The sequence below is a fragment of the Elephantulus edwardii genome, unplaced genomic scaffold (genome assembly GCF_000299155.1).
Source record: "Elephantulus edwardii isolate Elephantulus edwardi_28Jun2011 unplaced genomic scaffold, EleEdw1.0 scaffold00037, whole genome shotgun sequence".
In the NCBI taxonomy this organism is placed as follows: domain Eukaryota; kingdom Metazoa; phylum Chordata; class Mammalia; order Macroscelidea; family Macroscelididae; genus Elephantulus; species Elephantulus edwardii.
This window is the reverse complement of record NW_006399787.1, coordinates 18,940,712-18,960,828: the sequence shown is the minus strand read 5'-3', so window position 1 is coordinate 18,960,828 and position 20,117 is coordinate 18,940,712. Positions and strand designations below refer to the sequence as shown.

The 20,117-nt window shown below is 48.3% G+C and overlaps 1 protein-coding gene across 3 annotated transcripts in view; it reads right to left on the bottom strand.

Moving 5' to 3' along the window:
• Window positions 1–20,117, bottom strand: part of ACTN1 (actinin, alpha 1) — a 129,517-nt gene that overhangs the window by 15,605 nt on the left and 93,795 nt on the right. For all 3 annotated transcript variants that reach the window (XM_006884749.1, XM_006884750.1, XM_006884751.1), the window contains exons 5-10: window positions 17,073–17,160; window positions 16,448–16,526; window positions 13,859–13,940; window positions 10,754–10,839; window positions 3,051–3,143; window positions 1,415–1,645 (exon numbers count right to left, since the gene is read on the bottom strand). In XM_006884749.1, the coding sequence (XP_006884811.1) occupies window positions 1,415–1,645; window positions 3,051–3,143; window positions 10,754–10,839; window positions 13,859–13,940; window positions 16,448–16,526; window positions 17,073–17,160 (659 nt within the window). The remainder of the gene's footprint in view (window positions 1–1,414; window positions 1,646–3,050; window positions 3,144–10,753; window positions 10,840–13,858; window positions 13,941–16,447; window positions 16,527–17,072; window positions 17,161–20,117) is intronic.

Below are 20,117 nucleotides of genomic sequence, written 5' to 3'. Positions count from 1 at the left end.
CTTCCTTCCTTCCTTCCTTCCTTCCTTCCCTTCTTCCCTCCATCCCTTCCTCCCTCCCTTCCTTTTTTTCTCTAAGTATTAGTACACATCAGCAGTAAATTCAGATAATACATGTCAATACGTCATTGACCTCGAGTGCTTTTTCTAATCTTCACAGAGCACCCTCTGACTCACAGTAACCACCTAAAAGCTATTGATTCAGCCCTGGGACATGTGGAAGGCCTGCACAGTTTTCTAAATGGCAACATTCAACATCAAAGGCTTTTCTATCACAAGATACATATTCCCCTGGGATCCTGTCTCCATCTGATGTTGTTTGCAAATTTCACCCCATTCTTATCCACTCCTTGCCTCCTAGTGCCCCCATCCCAGCCCCCATTCTCACTGGCCTTCATGATAGAAGGCAAAGCTCTCTCGTGGTGAACTTATTAGATCATCCTGACATCTTTCCTGGATCAAAATTTTTCTCCCTAGGTCCTAAGGACTGGGTCAAAGGGGGTACACAATATTAACAAGTGACAGAAAAGAAAATTCTTAATAATATGGAAAACAGTTGGTCACAATTATCATGATGTTTTGTAAAAATCTGCTTATTAAATAATATACGCTTTAGGAACTCTTTAAGAGTCCTGGTGACATCGTCATTAAGCACTTGGCTGCTAAAAGCAAGGTCAGCAGTTTGAGTCCACTAGCTGCTCCAGAAGAAGAAAAAGGTGACATTCTGTTTCTGTAAAAGCCCGATGGGGTAATTCTCTCTGTCCTATGTGATCATGATGAATCAAACTCAACCCAATAACAAAGAGTTGTTTTGTGTTTTTAAGGATTCTTTTAAAATAATATTTATATAGATTTTTTTTTTAATTAGAGTGATGCTGGGATGGGTAATTTTTGTAACTTCATTTTCTTCTTCTATACTCCGCTCATTTGTATCGTTGAAATACCTTACCAAAACCACTCCAGATTACTTGCTTAAAGTAAGAGAAGGGTGGTCTTTTGAAAAGCATGGAAGCAAAGTTGTAAGGAAATAAGAATAATCTTTACTGCTAGTGAATGGCCTCTGTGTGTGTTAAGAGGTATTTTTGTTACAAAGATGACTTTGTTACAGGTGGGGTGGGCTTTGAGGGGGTCTGCAGCAGATGCTCAGGGGTCTAGAGGGACAAGGCTAGCCCTGGCGCAGCCCCTCACTGCTGGGCAGAGTTCAGGCTCAAGCTGGAGTGGTATTCTAGAAAGGGAAAAGGGGAGGATCAACTTTCCCCGGGGCCCAAGGAAAATGAACTTCAAGAGCAAGATCTGTGGTTATACAAAGACTCCTCCAACCGAGATGCTGCATTTGCCCGGGACCGGGAGCTGAGCGGGGACGGTGATGTGGAGGCTGGGGGCCCAGTGGGCCTGGGCTCACTCGGCAGGTACTCACCGAAACCATCCTGCCCTCGGAGGGCATGAAGGCGGGCCGGTTGCTGAGCCGCAGCTTGGTCTGCAGCGTGTTGAAGTTGATCTCCAGTTGGCACTTCTCTTGCACCTTGGGTGGCTTGTGTAGACGCCGGTAGTCGCGGAAGTCCTCCAGCTTCTGCTGCATGGCGTGCATGGTGTTCTCGGGCAGCCGGTTCTCCAGCCATGGGATGGTGCGGCGGATCCACTCCAGCAGCTGGGGAGAGTGAGAGGAAGCTGGAGGCAGGGCCCTCCCCCCGCAGGCAGTGCGGACCCTACGACTGACTGCGTGCTCTTTCTCAACTACCATCCTAGGACATTCCAGGTCCCGGGGCATTCCCTCTGTGAACCACAGGGGTGTAAGCTCATAGCTGGCATCTCTCAAACCCCTGCTCTGTTAGTAAAGAACCCATAAACCTGGTGAGAAAATGGCCCGACTAAGGCAGGCCTGACTTTTTTTAAAAATTATTATTATTATTCTGTGTGTATGTACTGTTAAATTGGTTCTGACTGGTACAGGAGGAGACTGCCCCTCCTTCTCCAGCAGAGCATCCGGTGGATTCGAACCACATACCTCTAGGGTTGCAGTGCAGCTAGCTTCTTGCCACTAGGCCACCAGAGCTCCCAGTCCTGACTTTTATATCTGGGTTCCTTATTAGTTTCAGACTAAGTCTCCATTTCTTAATCTATATAATCAATAGCGTTGACAGCTATTGTCTAAGGTCTTTGCCAGTTGAACTTCCAATGTGGGTCCCTGACTCCAAAGGCAAGAGGCCACCCATTGGTGGAACAGAGACAGAAACAACCTAGATTGTGTTCAGTTGAACCAAGGTGCTGATGGTGGAAGATGGAGGAAGAGTAGATATGTGGGTGGGAAATGCTCTGATGTCTGCAAGGTGCCAGGCATTTAAGGGAAATTAACTAATCTGCATCTCCACAGCAGCGCTATGAGGTTAAGTGCTGTGGTCACACTCAGGTTCCATGGGGGACACTGCAAGGTTATGTGACTGGTCATAGTGACCGAGCTAGGACAGCAGAGCTGGGATTTCCACCCAGAAGTCTGGGCTCTGACACACTATGTCAGGTAGTAAGTAGGTCCAGCAAATGGCTGGGCTGGGCAGTTCAAAGGGCTGAACTCTTCTGGGACAGAAGAATGAGCATTAACCCTAACGTCTGGGGTGGAACAGCACACCCACCACCATCCTACCCTGTCCTCCCAAGTCAGCCTGCAGTTGGTGCTGACTTCCTGCAGGTTCATACCTCTCAGAACCAGGCACATATACTCTATTCTCAGTGTAGGCAAAACTCAAAAAACAGCAGCATGTGGACCAGAAAGGTCTTTTAAATCCCCTGGTTCAACGACCATTGACCAACCAACAAAAACTGAAGCCCAGAGCAGAGTGGGATTTCCCAGGTGCAGTATTTGTTGGTGATCAAAAAACTCAGCTCTCTGAAGCCCCCACCTCTCTACTTCCTGAAAGAACCAGCATGAATTCCAGAAGTCCAGGGTTCATTGAGCTGGGATCATGGACTTGACCCCAGAGATTTGGTGGTATAACCTCTGGCCACTCCTCTTTCCCTCTGGCCCTGGTGGGGCCAGCACAAAACCTCATGGTACTCACATCACTGGCCAGCTTCTCATAGTCTTCCATGAGCTGCTCATTCTCCTGGTTGACAGCCAACACCTTGCAGATGCGGTTGGCTGCTGTCTCCGCCTGGCAACAAGACAGACAGTATCACTATCAGCCACCCCAGCAGCAGAGCGGGTGACACACACCTGCATTTGCCAGGCTGCCCCGCCTTCACAGCTCTGCATGGTTGGAAGGGCTCTGAATCCACACTCCCTCTCTGCTCTTCACCATCCTTTTGGCCAGTCCATGGATGAGTACCATGGATTAGGTGAGCCTGCCTAGACAACACGGCCCCTGAAAAAGGCCTGAGTTGGAAGCCCATCATAGATGGAAGAAACTAATCCAGCATCTGACCCAAAGGCTCAGACCTGGTGACAGGTGAGCACATTCATGCCCATCCTGGAGTGCCCAGGAGAGGCATGGTGATCCCATTGCCAGGGGCTTCTGAGGCTGGATTTGACCTTGGACAGTGAAAATTCAATTCTGTGAGGCGCTCAGCAGTGGGGTCCTTTGGGATCCCAGCGGAGTGTTGGAAGCTTGACATGCTTGATAGAAAAACCAAGGGACGCCCACAACACTCAGCGTAAGATCAAAGGCTCAAATCCAGCACAGACAGAAGATCAAGAAGGCCCAGCCTGGGCACCTTCGGGCTGAAGCAGGTGCTGGGCTGAAGGCTGGGCAAGCAAGCCACCAAACAGCCAGAGGAATGAAAGGATTGGAATAGCAACTGCACACACCACCATAGAAACACCCGAGGATCCTGGAGAAGGGTAACCCTGTGGATAACAGTCCCAAAGATGGGACTTCAGAACTGGCTGATCGACAAACCAGAAAGGGTTTCAACCATGGTAAGACACGCCAAGGCTCAGATTAAGGAAGAACTTCCTGGGAATAAAGGTGCTTGGACTTTGGAAGGGCTAAGGAAGAGAATATATTCTTTCCTTGAAGAACTTTTCAAATAGGAGAGATGCCCACCAAGTCACATTGAGTTGTAAGACCCTTTTCAAGTATAGTAAAGAATCAGTGCCCTCTAGGGTGAGGGGTCAGAGTGTGCTGGGATTCCACAAGGAGAACTATGGGTGATTCAAGAGTCCTCTGAAGTGGGGAATCACATCCTTAGACTCGCATCCCTGCCTCCAACTCAGCTTTGTCCTTGAGATGCCCCAGTCACTCCACACATAGAACTCCTGAGGAGCAAGTAATCACAGGGAATTCCAAGAGGTGACGTAGAGGGAAATTCCTCCCCAGAGGCCATCTCAGAAGACGACAGGGGCCCTGGACAGCAAGCAAGGTGGTAAGCACTAGCCCAATAGGTCATAAAAGATGGTGAGGAGTAGCGTGGTCCTTGAAGGTAAGAGCCAGCGGTGGGGGGAGGCCAGAGTGCGCACCTCTCTACACTGACATGTATGTAATCATGTTAGGTGCTTAACAAGCGGTTGGGAGCGTTCGTCACCACTCACTGCATGTACAATGCATGGCTGCTGAAATTTTTAAATAAAATGCCAACTCAAATGTATTGTCTTCTTGATTCATCTTGAAATCCTGGGTCCCATGATCATAAACTTTGATCTTCTGTCAGTTTATCAGACTGATAGACTGAGTCAGATCTGAGTTCTTACAGGCTTTGGATGAGTCCCAGGGCCTTGTCCAGCTCTCTGAACTGTGGATTGCTCCAAAATAAACAAACAAAATCCACAAGAAAATCACTGCCGCAGAGTGGATGGATTCTACCTCAGGTGGCTTGTGTTACAGAGGAGAACTGCACCACAGAGTTTTCTTGGTTACAATCTTAATGGAAGCAGACCACCCATCCTTTTGATGGGCATTGATGCATCCAGCACTGTTGGATGGGTTTGAACTGTCAACCTTCAGGGTTAGTAATCAAGTGTAAAGTGTTCTGCCACCCAGGACCAAAGTAGGTTACTTCTGGATGAAGATTCCAGAGTAGGTCTCCTTGGGATTTTTCACAAAGGCCTCCCTGCCAAGCCCATGTTCCAGCTGGCCTCTCCCCCGGCTGGCGTCACTGAAAACACTGGTCATTATCCTTGGAAATGAAATCTGAGCATCATAGAGTCCTCTCTTTAGAATTGGCTCCTGGCCTGGTCTGGAAAGCTCACCTAGGGTTGACTTAAATGAGAGAGCTCAGCCTTGGGAAACACAGTTCCTGGACTCCAGAGTCAATGTTGTAAAATCTAACAGGTAGGATCCTCAGAATCCGACCATGCCCTTGCTCCCACTGCTGACTTCCTCACCTGGGGACATAGCCTCTGCCCGAACCTTCTTGGTTATGAGTGCAACTCCTTTCCACACCAGCCTCTTTATCAAGAGGGGCAGGCACTTGCCAATCTTGGCCCAATGAGAGGTGAAATGACAACAGCTCAGGACGTACATGGTCACAGGCCTCCAAGATGTAACAAACTCAAAACGCCCATTGTCGTTGAGTTGGAACTGACTTGTAGCTGACCCACCACGGGGCTTCCGAGGCTGTAAACTGCAGGGAAGGAGACTGCCTGTCTTTCTCCCGCAGAAGTGCTGGTGGGTTTGAATTCCCAAGAAGGCACAGCCTTTGGGCGAGCTGCACAAGTCCCTATGAACTCCTCCACCAGCCGTCCCTAATGACATAACAAGACCGCCAGCAGTCCCTCTTGTCTAGGTTTCTAACTTTTTTATCTCCCCTAGCCAAAAGAAACCCATGTAACTAATGAGGATTTACAGGGAAAAAAGTCAGCACCATGAAGTATATAAAGACAGGTGAGATGGCTTTACTTCAGCAGTGAGGGTTGTTCCAGAGGAGGAAGGAGTGAACCCCAAGAGAGACCCAGAAATCAATGTGATTTCAGAAGGAAAGGCATCCTGCCTCCAGGTGGCTCTGAGAGTCAGGGAGCAGAACCCCATCGCCCAGACGTTGCTGCAATCACAGAGTAACAAGAGAGAGGGATGACCAAGGGCCGAGAAGAGATCCTGTGGGAATAAGGCAAATGGATGGCTTTCAAGCACAAAGGAAGAGATGTTTAGGCCTTTGTGTAAACTTTGTGTTTCCACATTTTGCATGACCCACTTTAACTTGTGCTATTATAAAGCACAAGGTTTCCTTTTAAATGTAAAAGTTCTTTTTCAGAAGTTCCTGACCCGTACCTGGCCTGGCAGTGGGTTTTCAAGAAGCTGTAATTGCACAGGAGGAGATTGTCCATCTTTATCCCATGAAGTAACCAAGGGATTTGAACTACATGCCTTTGGGTAAGCAGCACAATTCTCTTTCAGGCTACCTATCTGTTTACCTACCCTGCTACCCTAAGTTGTTATGTTGTTAAGTGCTGTTGAGTCGTAGACGACTCATAGCGACCCTATGAATGAAATACCTTAGCACTGATCATAGGGTTTCTGGAGGCAAACTATTACAAAAGTGGCTGCCACTCCTGCTTCCACGCTTGTTTTAATCAGGAAGCTCCACCAAACACTGTCCACCATGGGTAACCATTCTCACATTTGACTCAGTGTCACAGTGTTCAGCATCACAGCAACCATGAGTTACCTTTGTACAGCAGTGCACAGAGCAGTGCTATACCACAAAGAAGAATGTTTGACCAAAACACAATTTAAACCAGGCCTGAGTGTCGCAGATTAAAAACCACCCACCTTGGGCTTAGTAGCATAACTTTCTGACCACTCGGCCAATGGTGCTAATTTACAAGGTACATTTATAGTCTAAAGAGGCCCAAACTCAATTAAGAGGACATCAAGCATCTCAATATGGCCAAATGCCACTCAAAATCCAGTACTTCACAGCAATTCCATAAGGAAATAAGTGGTGGCAGTTTTTAGCAAAAATTTCCCCAAATCTAGTTAGAATTAACCAAGTCTTTGCTTCCTCTCACAGTTCCCACAACTAGCCTTTCCCTCATCCTTAATCAATAACTAGTCCTGGAGTCCTGATGACGAGGCCCCCAGATCAGCAGAGAACTCAGTGGACCCCAAGGATGCTGTGGGCAAGTCTGAGAAGCCGAGACAGAAAGAGCTCCCAAAGAACTCCTCTCTCCAGGGGGCAGGCACGTGTGCTGTCCCTCCACTATTCTCTGGACAAAGGTCATGATGGAGCCAACTCCAGTCTCCTGTCACATGTCTTACACACTGCAAAACTCCCACACCAGCTGTCACCACCTTCCCGGACACAGTGTACATCCCCGTGCAGCTCTCACTGAGCCCCTCACCTGCTGGCCTCACTCAACCCTCAAGTTCAAGTATCTCCTGCATTAGAAAACCTTTCCTGTGTCCTGTGCCCTGCGCTCCCTACTTAGACTGCATCAGAGCAGTAGCAGTTATTACTTGTTGAGCTGGACCTTAAGTTCCCTGAGGTCAGGAAGGGGGTTTCTTTCCTTCAGCAGAAGGGGCTGGTCCGAAGAAGAATCACCATAGTGACTACAGTGACCAGTAGGGAGAGGATGCAGGCCAATGTGTCACCCAGCCCTGTAAGCCTCCAGAAAGACTGCGTCACACCTTAGGAGACTCACTCCGTAAAGGGCTCATTCAAAAGACGAGGAACTTAAAGCAAAAGTACATAAACAAAAGCATCTTATTCCCCATCTAGCCTCAAACTTTGTAGAAGGGGAGGAGAGACAGTGAAGAAAGAACTAGGCCCAAGCTGTCAGAGAGAAGCTGGAAAACCAATTGTGCTGCCCATATGCGGTATACAGGGTGGACACACACCTGTCCACATGCGCATTAGGCTCTGCTGTCTTTCTAGTCCCTTCCTCCAAGACAGTGAAGAGGACAAGGGTCCCAGGCAAGGGCTTTGGAAGATGCTGAGGGGGATCAGAGCCTTAGAGGCAGTCAAGACCAGAAGAGTATTTGAGTAGGTTGGGGAGGGTCCTCCGCCACCTGCCCCTTCCCTGCCAAGAGAAGTGGGGATTCCACTCCCACTTCCCACTGGCCCATTTAGCTCTAAGCAGTTTCTCAAGGACTTTGTAGGGTTGGATGTACCATTAGGTGAGGCCCCTGACCCAGGACATGAGAGGAGATGCCCTGCCACCACCCACACCCAGCTGGTTCCTCTTTTGTGACCTTGTCCTAGGATGGGGATAAAAGGAGCATGAAATGGTTGCAACAGGGATGAAGGGAAGAGAAGGGGGCACAGGGGAAGGTGGCATGAGGTTTGGGGGCGGCAGACTCACATGTGCGCGCGCTCGCTCGCTCTCTCTCTCTCTCTCTCACACACACACACACACACACACACACACACACACACTCCCGTCCAAGCACTGTCATCAGCCAGGACACAGGGGGAGCTTCAGAGACGAGTAAGGCAGTGTCAAGGGGCATGAAGCCCAGGACAGAAGCCCTGAAGCAGAGGGGAAAGAGGAGCAGAAGGAAGGCGAGTTTGAAAACGGGAAAGATTATGGCAGCGAGCTCGGCCTAGCCATGGCCGCAGGCAGTGACTCTGGGGTTACAGGGCCCAGGTGAGGCAAGGAGGTAGATGCTGCTCATATTCTGATTGAAGGTGGAGGGTGAGGGGCCATGGGGGGGGGGGGAAGGAGAGCAGCAGAGATGGGGCCACGAGGAAGCAGGAGCAGGTGAGAAAGGGGGCGACAGGGGATGGGCCACCTGGGAGGCTAGGACACAGGTAAAAGGGCACAACCAGGTGGGGCTGCTCTCCCTGTCCTCAAGCAGCACCAGTGAGACAGCCATGGAGAGGAGGTTTTGGGAAACATGGCTGCTGCCAACCCATAGGGTGCTTTTAGAATATTTTTACAGGCATCTCTTTCTCAAGGCATCTCTATTGGAAAGATGCTATAATGATTTTGTCAGAAGCCATTTCTACTGCTACTTGCTGAGTGATTGTATTAACATTCAAAATTCATCATTTACAGGATGAATGGTATCCTTTAAGATGCAGCACCCTGGCATTGTGTGGAACCTGCACAACTGTTCATGGCCTGCCTGGCTGGGGAGGTTCAGGAAGGAGACGTGGGAGAAAGCAGGAAGCCCTCTCTCTTCTCTGGCTATTGGCTAAATTCAAGACGGTAGCTTTGCCTAAGCAGGAAGGGGAAGAGAGAAGTGAGGGGCCTGGAATACTGAAAGGCCAGGAGGCAGAGCCCAGGGCTGTGCAGCCAGGCACAAGGGCTCTTGACTCAGGGTCCAGGGAAGGAGCCGAACCTACAACCTACAAGTTTCCGATATTATGTGGCATCCACACTGCCCACGGGTAGGGGTGGAGGCACGGAAGGCCAATCAGAGGCTGAAGCCCTCAAGTTCCTACAAGTGTCCTGGCCACAGGGTCAGAGACTGCCCAGCCCCTGGTAAGAGGAGGGGCTTCTCCAAGCCTTCCTTCCACTCCGGGGGTCACAGCCCCACAGACTCCTGCAAGAGTGTCCCGGGAAGATGGAGGAGCCAGGCAGAGGGTGGCAGGGAGGGTGGGCGAGGCCAAGGGAGAGCTCACCTTCTGCGCACCCGAGAAGGCGTGGCAGTGACATGAAACATTAGGTCACATGGCCTTCCCATCCGGCCTTAGCGTGCCTACACATCTGCACAGAGAAGGAGAAGAGGTTGAGAGGAGCAAGTCGGCAGCGGCAGCAGCAGCAGCAGCAGCAGCAGCACAGAATAAACCACAAACAGCCGTGGTGGACAGAGAAAGAACACAAGACGGACAGACAGACAACAAAGAAGGGAATGAGCAGGAAGAGAAGAGATGAAATGATGACAGGAGAGAGGTGGTGGGAGAGACGGGCATCAGGAGACAGGACAGGAAAGCTCAGGGCAGCAGCTGGGCAGGCTGGGCGAGATGCAGGGAGGACACTTCCAACATGCATTTTAAGACGAGACTTGGGACTCCATGCGGAGGGGAGTCTGCACACAGCAGGTCATGGACCAAGCAAGCAGCAAAGGCCAAGCCTGAGGCTCTGCGGTTCTATTGGGCTTTGCTTCCTCTGGGGTCCTGCTGGGAGTGTGTGTGTGTGTGGACACGTGCAGGCATGTGCACATACATACATATGCTGCCTGAGCTAAACCTGGCTTTAACCTCTGGCCTCCCTGAGCAAAACAGAGTCCATTTCCCCTCCACCCTCTCTCCAATGGGTTGTGGGAACACAGAGCGCAGAGTGACTACATGGCAGTCCTCAGGCCGGGCATAGGACAAGCCACCGTGGACTGAACGATCTGGACAGGTCTGCTAAGACAGGTGCATCATGGGAGAAAGGGCAGAGGGAGGCTTGACAGTGTCTTTGCAAAACTTGTAAGTGAAGATAGGAGAGATATTTCTTTGGGCGTGGGCTGTGAAAAGGTGTCCCCAGCGAGACCTGCCTTCCGGGGGGATGTCCGAAAGCTGTCCTGTCTGTGTCAGAGGTGGTACGAAGGCCCACCACATTCTGCATTTTCCAGGTCTGCAGACGACCTCTGTCGCAACTCATGCATGTAGCCCTTCCTGCTTATGTCAGTCATCTGGGTCCCCGAAGGTGAATTCTTTTTTAACTTTCTTGGAGATAGTGAGAAAGGGGAAAGAAAGAGTGGCAGACTGGGGAGGGGGGAGGCAAGCAAGAACAAAACGCCACTGTGGATCCAGCCACTACCTCTACTAACGAAACCACGCCATCCAGGTACCTGTCACTAGGAAAGGCAGGGAGCAGGAAGGGGGGGCAGAGGGCATGATTTGGGGTCTGGCATGAGGTGTGCTGGGTATGGGAAGAGCTGGGGGCCCCAGGTACCTTCTGGGCTCCAGAGAAGGCATGGTAGAAGCTAGACACATAAGTCATGATGGCTTTTTCGTCCGGTCGAGCCGTTCCAACGATGTCTGGGGGGAAAAAAATATCTGGAGTTAAAGCAAGCTAGTGAACATGGATTCAGAGGCAGAAAGAAGTTCATAGTACCATGAAGTCTTCTTGCCAACAAGAAGAATCTGAATCCTTTGAATTGGAATCAAACCAGCCTCCAGTGTCAAATTCCATTCATTCAGAGGGAAATCAAGTGAGAGGAGAGCATTTATAAGACGTTCCAAGGAGGCAAACAAGCAATGAAGAATAAAGAACATTCAACAGGACAGCAATCCAGTGCCTACGAGTTCAATGGCAGGACAAAGAAAAGAAGTGTGATAGATTAGAAGAGAATTAACTATACCAACCAACTGCCATGCATAGAGTTTACTTGGATTTCCAATGAAAACTAACCCAACTCTAAAAATATATATATTTAGAGGACAATCAGAGAAATTTCATTATGAACCAGGGAGTAGAATTTTCAAAGAATTACTGTAGTTGGTTTGGGATGAAAGCTCATTCATGGTTACATAAGAAAATAGCCTTTTCCACCCCCACCTCTCCATGCAACACATATTTTAATTGGGGAGATAAAATAAGGGAAGTGGTAAAACTATATGTTTAAGAGTAAGAGAGAAATATTAACTCTGGAGGGGATGGAAATATGAACTCTGGAGTGGGTGGAAAATCCCAAAGGGGTGGGGCTGATACATGCAATGAACCGACAGGACAATATATGTGGAAGGTGCACCTATAGTGATAGTTACTGGACTCGCTCTTGTTCTGTAAGAATAATAGCTATTATTATGTACTCCAAGTTCAAGGTGGTGACATTGGGCATGGTTTTTCCTGGTATGCACCTCCTCAGGTCATCCCTGGCCTAGAGCTGAGCCTTCTGCTGAAGCCTAACTCAACCCACTCAACTTTGTCACTGGAGAGGCTATTGCTATGGCCATGTGGGTGTTGCTCTCCCTTATGTTCTTGTGGCCTTGGTGATAAGGCAAAGGAAGTGATGATCATATCAAGGCCAGAGGAGATGACAGAGGTCACGGAGAGTTCCTTACTGGACAGATTGTCCAGGAAAGACAGATGCTAGTTTCTAAACAGAGCAGTCTGCTGTTGGTGTTCACTAGCTGTTGTCATGCCTTCTAACAAGTGTCCTCAGTGTGACACTATCCACATTTTTAAGGTTGTTGTTGTTGATTGCCGTCAAGTTGAGCATGACTCATAGCAACCCTATGAACAAAAAGCCTGAAGCCTTTCCTACAACTATCATCATTTATCAAAGTTCATAGTTTCCAGAGGCATGTTGCTCAGGAAGTGGATGCCACTCCTGTATTTGAAAATACGTAGAGGTGTAAGTGTGACGTTTTCTTTTTTCTTTTTTTTTAGCTGAGTACAGTGAACTTTATTGATGCTCCATGGCAAGACGTCATGCTCCTTTCTCTGGGGCACTGGATGGAAAATGTGTCATGGACGTGAGATTCTGAGTGTGTGGAGGGATTGAGTAGGAACAAGGGCTCCCCAGCAGCTAAGGGTCTCTCTCCCTCTCTTCTAGTGCTATTGCTGGAGCTGGTGGTCTTTAGAGGTCATGTGAATCACCAGGCCAACCACCGTGTTGATGTAGCCAAATTCACGGTCATACTAGAAAACGAGTTTGACAAACTGGTTGTACAGGGCATGTCAGCCCCCATATCAAAGGTGAAAGAGTGGGTGTCACTCTTCAAGTCACAGGAGACAACTTGATCTTCAGTGTATCCCAGGATGCCCTTTCTGATATATGCCTTCTTTACGACTTTCTTGCTGTTATCATATTTGACAGCGTTTGCAAGATGACACATTGGAGGTGGGGACACAGACAGCCATGTCAGTAGTTTCCCCAATCATCTCAGGGATGACCTTGTCTATGGCCTATGGCAGTGCCAGCAGATGCAGGGATGATATTCAGGGTAGCACGTGTGATGTTTTCTCAGTGAAAAAAAAAATTTTTTTAAGTCACTGGAAAGGAACTCTGGTAGAGATGGAATCAGTAAGTGTGTTGTGATGTTAAACAAAAAGCCACCGGTAGGTGAGAAAACAGGTAATTTTCATTCCAATTTCCAGAAAAGGAGGGGTCTTAAATCCCCCAGTCTCTTCCCACCCCACAGAAGGTCTTCAGCGTCTCCTGAGCAGCCATATTCCAAAATGGCGCCTGAGCAGTTAAGGCGCCAGAGGGCAGCCAAGAAAAGGAGATTGTTGTATACAGGGCTGGGTCCAAGGGGTAAGGGGTGAAGGTAGATGTAGGAACAAGATCTAAACTGATCTCAGCCTCGAGGCAGACAATTAATTATTCCTTCATGGTACCAAGTTCCACACACCAACCCTCCAACCCTGCTCACCCCATCAGAAACGCTTTGCTTGGAAAAAGGCGCAAAGCTGGGTCTCATGGCAGGAAGAGCTGCATTTGCAGCTCAGGAAGCTTTGGTAAGAATGCTGCTGTGTCCAACTCCATCCTTGTCCCTAATGACGTTGTTCTGCTACAAGGGCCAAGACACCTAAGCCTTAGCAAGAAAAGTCAGTGCTAACCTGGGCTCTATGGGAACCATTCCTGACCGAGAGGGTTAAAGTTACAAACCTGGAGGGCTTCAGGGAAATGGAGCCATTGTTCCAAGTCCTCTTGGAACTGCGCCCATGAAGTCACAAAGACCTTGTAAGCTTCCTGACCAAACACTATCTCCAGTCTCCAGTCAGAGCTGGGATAGGGAGAGGATGCTAAGAGAAATAGTCTAGAAACTACTCCAAAGAGTTGGGATGGGGCATCTCTTAGACAAGGCGGCTACACTCTCCATTGCTGAGGTAGATACCGAAGAACCACCCCCCACCCCGGCACTACTCCACTGAGAAAGAGGAGAACCATCCTCGGAGCTTGTTCTCTGGAGGGGTCTAACTCCCAGGAGTCTCAAATGAGGTCCCAGAATATCAAGGCCTGCTCCTTTTCTATCGCATGGTGCTGGGCCCATGCCCTCGCAGGCTGCTGAAAGACGGTGGATAAAGTGGAGGTCCAGGGAGCCTCTTTACCTTCTGCATCCAGCATCTTGGGGATGTCCAAGTATTTCTCTGCCACATCGAAGGCCGTGTTCAAATTTGTAAGTGGGTCATCCTACAGGGAAAAGGAGGGGAGGTTATATGGAGATAACTAAAAGTCACTGGGTGGTCACCAGAACTGGGGGGTGGGGGTACAAGGGCCACTACAGCCCCTCCTAGGCTTGAAGCTCAGAGCCAACTTTGGGTGTCAAGGACTGGGAATGAGGCCAGGATTCACTGGCCAGGAGTTCCCAACACCATCATCTCCTCTCAGTTTGCCAGAGGAGATGAGGCAAATGATTTTGGTCTAGCCCTTGTCAGTCTTGCCTATGGTTTCAGCTCTGCCACTAGCCAGGAAGGACTCACGAGTAAGTGACCTGACCTCAGCTTCCCTCCTCTGTGACATAAGAGCTGGGGCTCTCGTGCCCCTTCGGTTTCACTTCTAAGAAATGTTGAGGCCTTTGTCAACCCTGGCTGCTCCTATCTTCTCAAGGAAACATGGAAGAGAGAGTTCCTTGCTAAACCCCTTCTCTATTCTTGATGCCCCGGACAGAGTGCGGCCAGCTGAGGCTAGCAGCCCAGGACACAGCTGTCCTGTTAGCTAAAGTGAGACGTCCAGGGTAACAAAGAAATAAATACAACCATCTGACATACTTTCAAGAAGAAATTGCAGAGAAGGGAGAAAGAGTCCTTCTGGAAAAGTCTCTGACAACAGCCAAGACAGTAAAAACACTGAACCCGTGAAGGCCACGTGCTTCCAAGCCTTCCACTCCAGCTGCCAGTCCTCAGGCCCCAGGTGCACAACTGCTTGTTTGAATGACTATCAGGAGGCATCCAAGTCCTGGCGATCATCAATGGCCCCCGAGGCTCATAAGGAAAGCCAGAACTTCCCCATTAGCCTGGTCTATAACAGCGCCCCCCAGCGCAGGCCGCCTCTGTGCTTCGGGAGATTAATGTTTCACTGGGATGGGTTAGGATCTGGGCTGCAGCTAAGAGCTAACTGATGCCCCCAGAATTTAAAAGGGCCATAGACAGAGACACAGAGAAAGAGGGAGAGACAGATAGGGAGCCCTTCTCTGCTCTGCCGATGGGTCAGGTCATTTCAGGTGGGGAGAGGCTCAGCTCTCCAGCTGTGGACTAGGCCTTGTGTGACCCAAAGCAACAAGAATCTGCTCTTTTGTCCCTCACAAATGTGTTTTGGCAGATAACTCATCTCGTGCCCCAAAAGTGGGCCTGACACCATCAAGAGCTGCCAGAATAAGACCTGCCACGGAGGCATGGAGAGAAGCCCTTCTTGCGGGCACAGGTGAGGTGCAGAGTCTTCCCTGGCCTCTGAGCTCCCCAAATGTCAAGTAAAGTGCAGAAACGTTATGCTAATCATTTCTAAAAGCCTTCCTGTCAATGTGACCACCTGACAGAGGGCAGAGGGAAGATGGTGAGATGGTCAGTGTGGTCTTGGGCAGGGCCCCTGCCTGATCTGTGCCCCCTATAACAGTTAAGCTGCTATCCCACTGCTACACCTGTGACCATGACTTTATTCGGAAAGAGGGTTTTGTTTGGCTGTGTTGATGAGGTCATGCTGGAGAAAAGTGGGTCCTAAACCGCATCTCTTCTGACTGATGTCTCGTACAAAAAGCAGTGGCACACCTGGGAGGACACCACAAATGCACTTAAAGGAATGAAGGAACACCCTGATGGCCAGAAGTCAGTGGAAACCGGAAGAGAGGAACAGGGCGGGCCAAGGCTCTGGCTTTAGCCTCCAGAACTATGAAAAAGAAACGCTCTTTAAGGCAACCTGCTATGTTAATCTTTTTGTTATTACTGTTATAGCAGTAGTCTGAAACTAGACATCTCTTCACGATCTAGGCATTGAGCGGCCCAGACAGTAAAAACAACACTAAATCCACAGCTCCTCTCAACTATGACAGTCTCTGACAACAACTCTCTCCTTGTTTACTCCCCCAAGCACACATATGCACTCCCATGTGTGTGAGCGCTCAACAAGTTGCCACATGCCAACGGCATCTAAGAAATCAAATCCCAACTCAGGGCATCCCGTGTGTGTCGCATTAGAACTGAGAGCTCCACAGGACTAGCAACAGCTGATCACCAGGCACCTTTGGGTGGACTCAAACTGACCACCTTTTGGTTATCAGTTGAGCTCTTATCCATTTGCACTACTCAGAGACTCCAAATGAAACTCAGCAGTCTCAAAAATAACACACAGTCCAAGTCCAATGAGGGAGGCCAGACACATGGTGGGTGACTGGCTAGAACAGTGGAGCAGGTAGGGGGAAAAGGAGGGAAGAACTGTCTCCTAAAACATGTATTATTATATCCGATCATACTAGCAAAATTGCTCCCACATTGTTGGGTATGTGGACCTGTATGCACACACGTTATGGACGTGCAGTGATGAGGTGCCCTCGTGGCAAACCTGTGCTCTTGCTCAAAGGCAGTTTTCTGTTTTCCATTAATGGGGCTGTGCCAATAGACTACTAGGCTCAAGACGCTGAGGCCACCAAACCACCAGGAGTCAGTGAGGCCAGGAGCTGGTGGTGGGGGTCGGGAAACACACGTTACCTTCCGTAGCTTCCCGTAGTCAATCAGCTCAGGCCGGTGTCGGTGAATCAAGGCACAGAAGCCAAGGCCGTCCTTCCAGCTGCCCAAGGGAGAGAGGAAGTATAGGCGGGTGAGTGAGGGTGACAGGCAGCACAGAGCAGGAGTCAGCAGGTTCCATCTGCATCACTTCAACACGGTGCCTCTGAATTCTAACTGAGGGCAAGGCCTCCTTGTTCACAGAGGTGAGGCACCAGGGAAGACAGATAGGAGGGAGCAATTCTTCCTGCCAGAGTCCCAGACACTGGGGTCAAAACTATGTGAGGGTTGCAAAACCGCGCTAAACCGGCCATATCCAACTCTACCTTCCTCATCAAAGTCCATGTCCCTAATCTGCTCTGTTCCAGATGGAACTTTCTAGACACTCTCTCTGTGGGATCTTTTCCAAAGAAAATATATCAACCAACAATATTGGGCAGCAGCTGCATCAGGACAGTGCCAGGGGCTGGAGGGGTGGGATTCTAATGGGCAATGACACCAGCTTCATCCCACAAGAGACTCTGCTGTATTCTGGAGCTGAGACTAACCTAGTCAAGGGGGCTTAGGAGCAAGACAGGTAAGCAAGAGACCCTCAACCTGTGCCACTCACCTGATGTGGAAGTTCTGGATGTTGACATTTTTGTAGGGGGCTGTTTTTCTCTGGCACCATAAGAGCAGACCTTCCTTTGCTGAGGTCTCTAGAGGAGAAAAGCAAGCAGAAGGATCAGTGGAAGATGGCACACAGGAGTGCCACTAGGCCCACAGGGCCCCATACTGTCACACAGGGCACTACTCACAGGCGCTTCCTGCTAAAGGAATGAAGAACCATGAGCCATCATGTCAATTTCCTTGGCAACGTTTATGAAGTTATTTGAGAAACAGAAAAGAAACTGGCAAGTTTTCCAGAAAGAGAGACACTTAAATTCAGAGCGCACAACCTTTTAAACTTTCAGAATGTCTCCCCTCCCGCTTTGATTGAAAAAATAAGGTAGGATACAAAACAGTTAGCAACCTGCATCAGGTTGGAGAGGAAGGTTTCACAGGCCTGTAAAGTCTAACAGTTCCAGGAATCTCCAGAGGAGGGTGCTCACATTCTAGGAAGTACACGGCAGTGTGGGGAAAAAGCAGAGAATTCAGACTCCTATGGTGTTTTCATCCTAAAACCAGGTTTTTCTTATATTAAACCCAAGCATTGATCTGGTGCTCTCTGTCACTGCCTGTTTTGGTTTTTTTGGGGGGGTTATCCCCACCTCCCCGACATTGTGTACCATCGAATCGGATCCAACTGGCACAGGAGATTTTCCCTCTTTCTCCAGTGGAGCATCTGCTGGATTCGTACCACATGCCTTAGGTTTTGTTGCTATGTTTTGAAGCAGATGGTAAGGCCATGTCTGAGTGAGCAAGGGGTTCCCCAGCACAGAAGGGGTGCACAGGGAATCTTCCTCATGACTTCACGTCCCTTAACTACAAGCGATGGTGTCTAGAAAGGTGGATTCATGGAAGACTCTTTACTTTCAATTCATGAGATAAACTTTAAAATTGTGAATAATAAAAGACAGATGCAAAGACGGCATTAGAATTCAAGCACAAGCGAGCAATTAAAAGAAGAAAAAAGCTCATGTTCCTACTCCTACTTCAGGCTCTTCCTCACTGACAATTTAATCAGAGTTTATAAGAAGGCAGCCCCAAAGAGTCACAACTGTCGAGGAAGCTATTTGGAAAAACAGATTTTGACAATATCACTAACAAGGACGGCGTTCTAGGGGACTGTTGTGAGCCTTTTCAACCACCTCTGCTATAAATGTTGTAGTTGTTATATCCACCAAGTCAGAACCAAATTAACCTCTCCATATTTTTATGTTTTGTGTAACCTACTTTAACTCATATTATTACAAAGTAGGCTTGCTTTTAAACTTTGAAGTTATTTTTAAGAAGCCATAGATGAATTACTAACAGGTTTTCAGAGGCTGTAAATCACCTAGGAGGAGACTGCCCATCTTTCTCCTGCAGAGCAGCTGGTGGACTCAACCACGTTCCTCTGCGCTGGCAGCGTAACTCCTCCCCCATCAACCAGCAGAGCTCTGTTATAAACCTATCATGTAATAACTTGGATTTTGATCATCAGATTGCTTTATCCCACAGTATTAAACTGCTGCTAACTTGTTAGGTATCGCTGAGTTGGCACCAACCCACAGCTGACCCTCCAGTGGGTTTTCTGAGGCCGTAAATCACGCAGGATGAGACTACCCATCTTTCTTGTGTCAAGCAGTCAGTGGATTTGAGCTGTATGTCTTTGGAATGGCAGCAAAGCTCCTTATCAGATTTCCTTAACAAAGAAATGTGACCTCCATTGTTCTAATTTAAAAATTACTTCAAGTAAAAAGATTTCAAAAACACCTGTGTCATTAAAATGAAGAAATACGAATGTATATGTGTTATTTAATCTTCATATCATATTTGAAAAATTTATTTTAGTATGGATGTTTTATAATGTGTATGTTGTTGTCAAGAGCCACTCAGTCGATGCTGACAGCATGTGACAAAAGGAGAATTGTCCTACAGTTTCCCAGGTCGACTCTATAGAAGCAGATCACCAGACCTTTTCTCCTGCAGAGCAACTGGGTGAGTTTGAACTGTCAACCTTTTGGTTAGTAGCTGAGTGTTTACATACTGTACTACCAGGCTTCCTTATAACATATTTAGCAATAAGGGAGCTCTGATGGCCCAGTGGCAAGAAGCTGCACGGCAATTCTGAAGGTGCACGGTTTGAATCCACCAGATGCTCTGCTGGAGAAGGAGGGGCAATCTCCTGTTCTTGTCTGATGCGATTTTGTGGTATACAACAAGAGGAACAAAATAGCAATATATAAATACAATTTATTATAAATACACACCTAGCAGACATACAGCTTAAAACCAGATCAATGTATTAACAAAATGAAACACACACATATACACATCATGGAAAATGAGCTGGTCAATGAGGGAGGCAAAGTTCTGATGCATGCTTATGAATGGATAAAACTCGAAAATATGCTGTGTGAAGTCAGTCATCATAAAAAGACAAATATTATATGAAGCAACTTATCTAAAATATCTGCGATAAATAATTGTACAGGAGTCAAAGTTTACTAGTGACTATCCAGGACAGGAGAGGGGGTCACTGCTTACGTGTGATGAGATTCTTCTGTTAAGAGTAATAGAAAAGTGGAAATAGATGGTGGTGGCAGCTGTACAACATGATGAATTTAGTTTTTGTCACTGAATTGTATGGTATAAAAAATGGCTAACTAGGTAATATCCTACTGTATATTCTTTTATCATGATAAAATTTTAACATTTAAATAAAATAGTACTTTCCATTTTAACTTATATTTTTAAAAGTTTAGAGAGCATGGCAATGGAGACTGCCTCCTGTAAGCCTCTGAAGCAGCCACCAGGGGGTGCTATGAAGCAAAGTAGAGGATTTGGGGTCCGCTTTCCTCCTTGTACTCCCTCACAGCTGGACTTTCTCCATGCTTTTTGGTTACAGACCCAAGAACCTGTTGGTGTGCACCAGGGAAAAGTGTTTGCAGTACACCTGCCCCTGGCAGCTTCCTGGCACTTCCACGGCAGGAGTTTCCCCATGAGAACCAACACCCCAAACAGTTCTTAC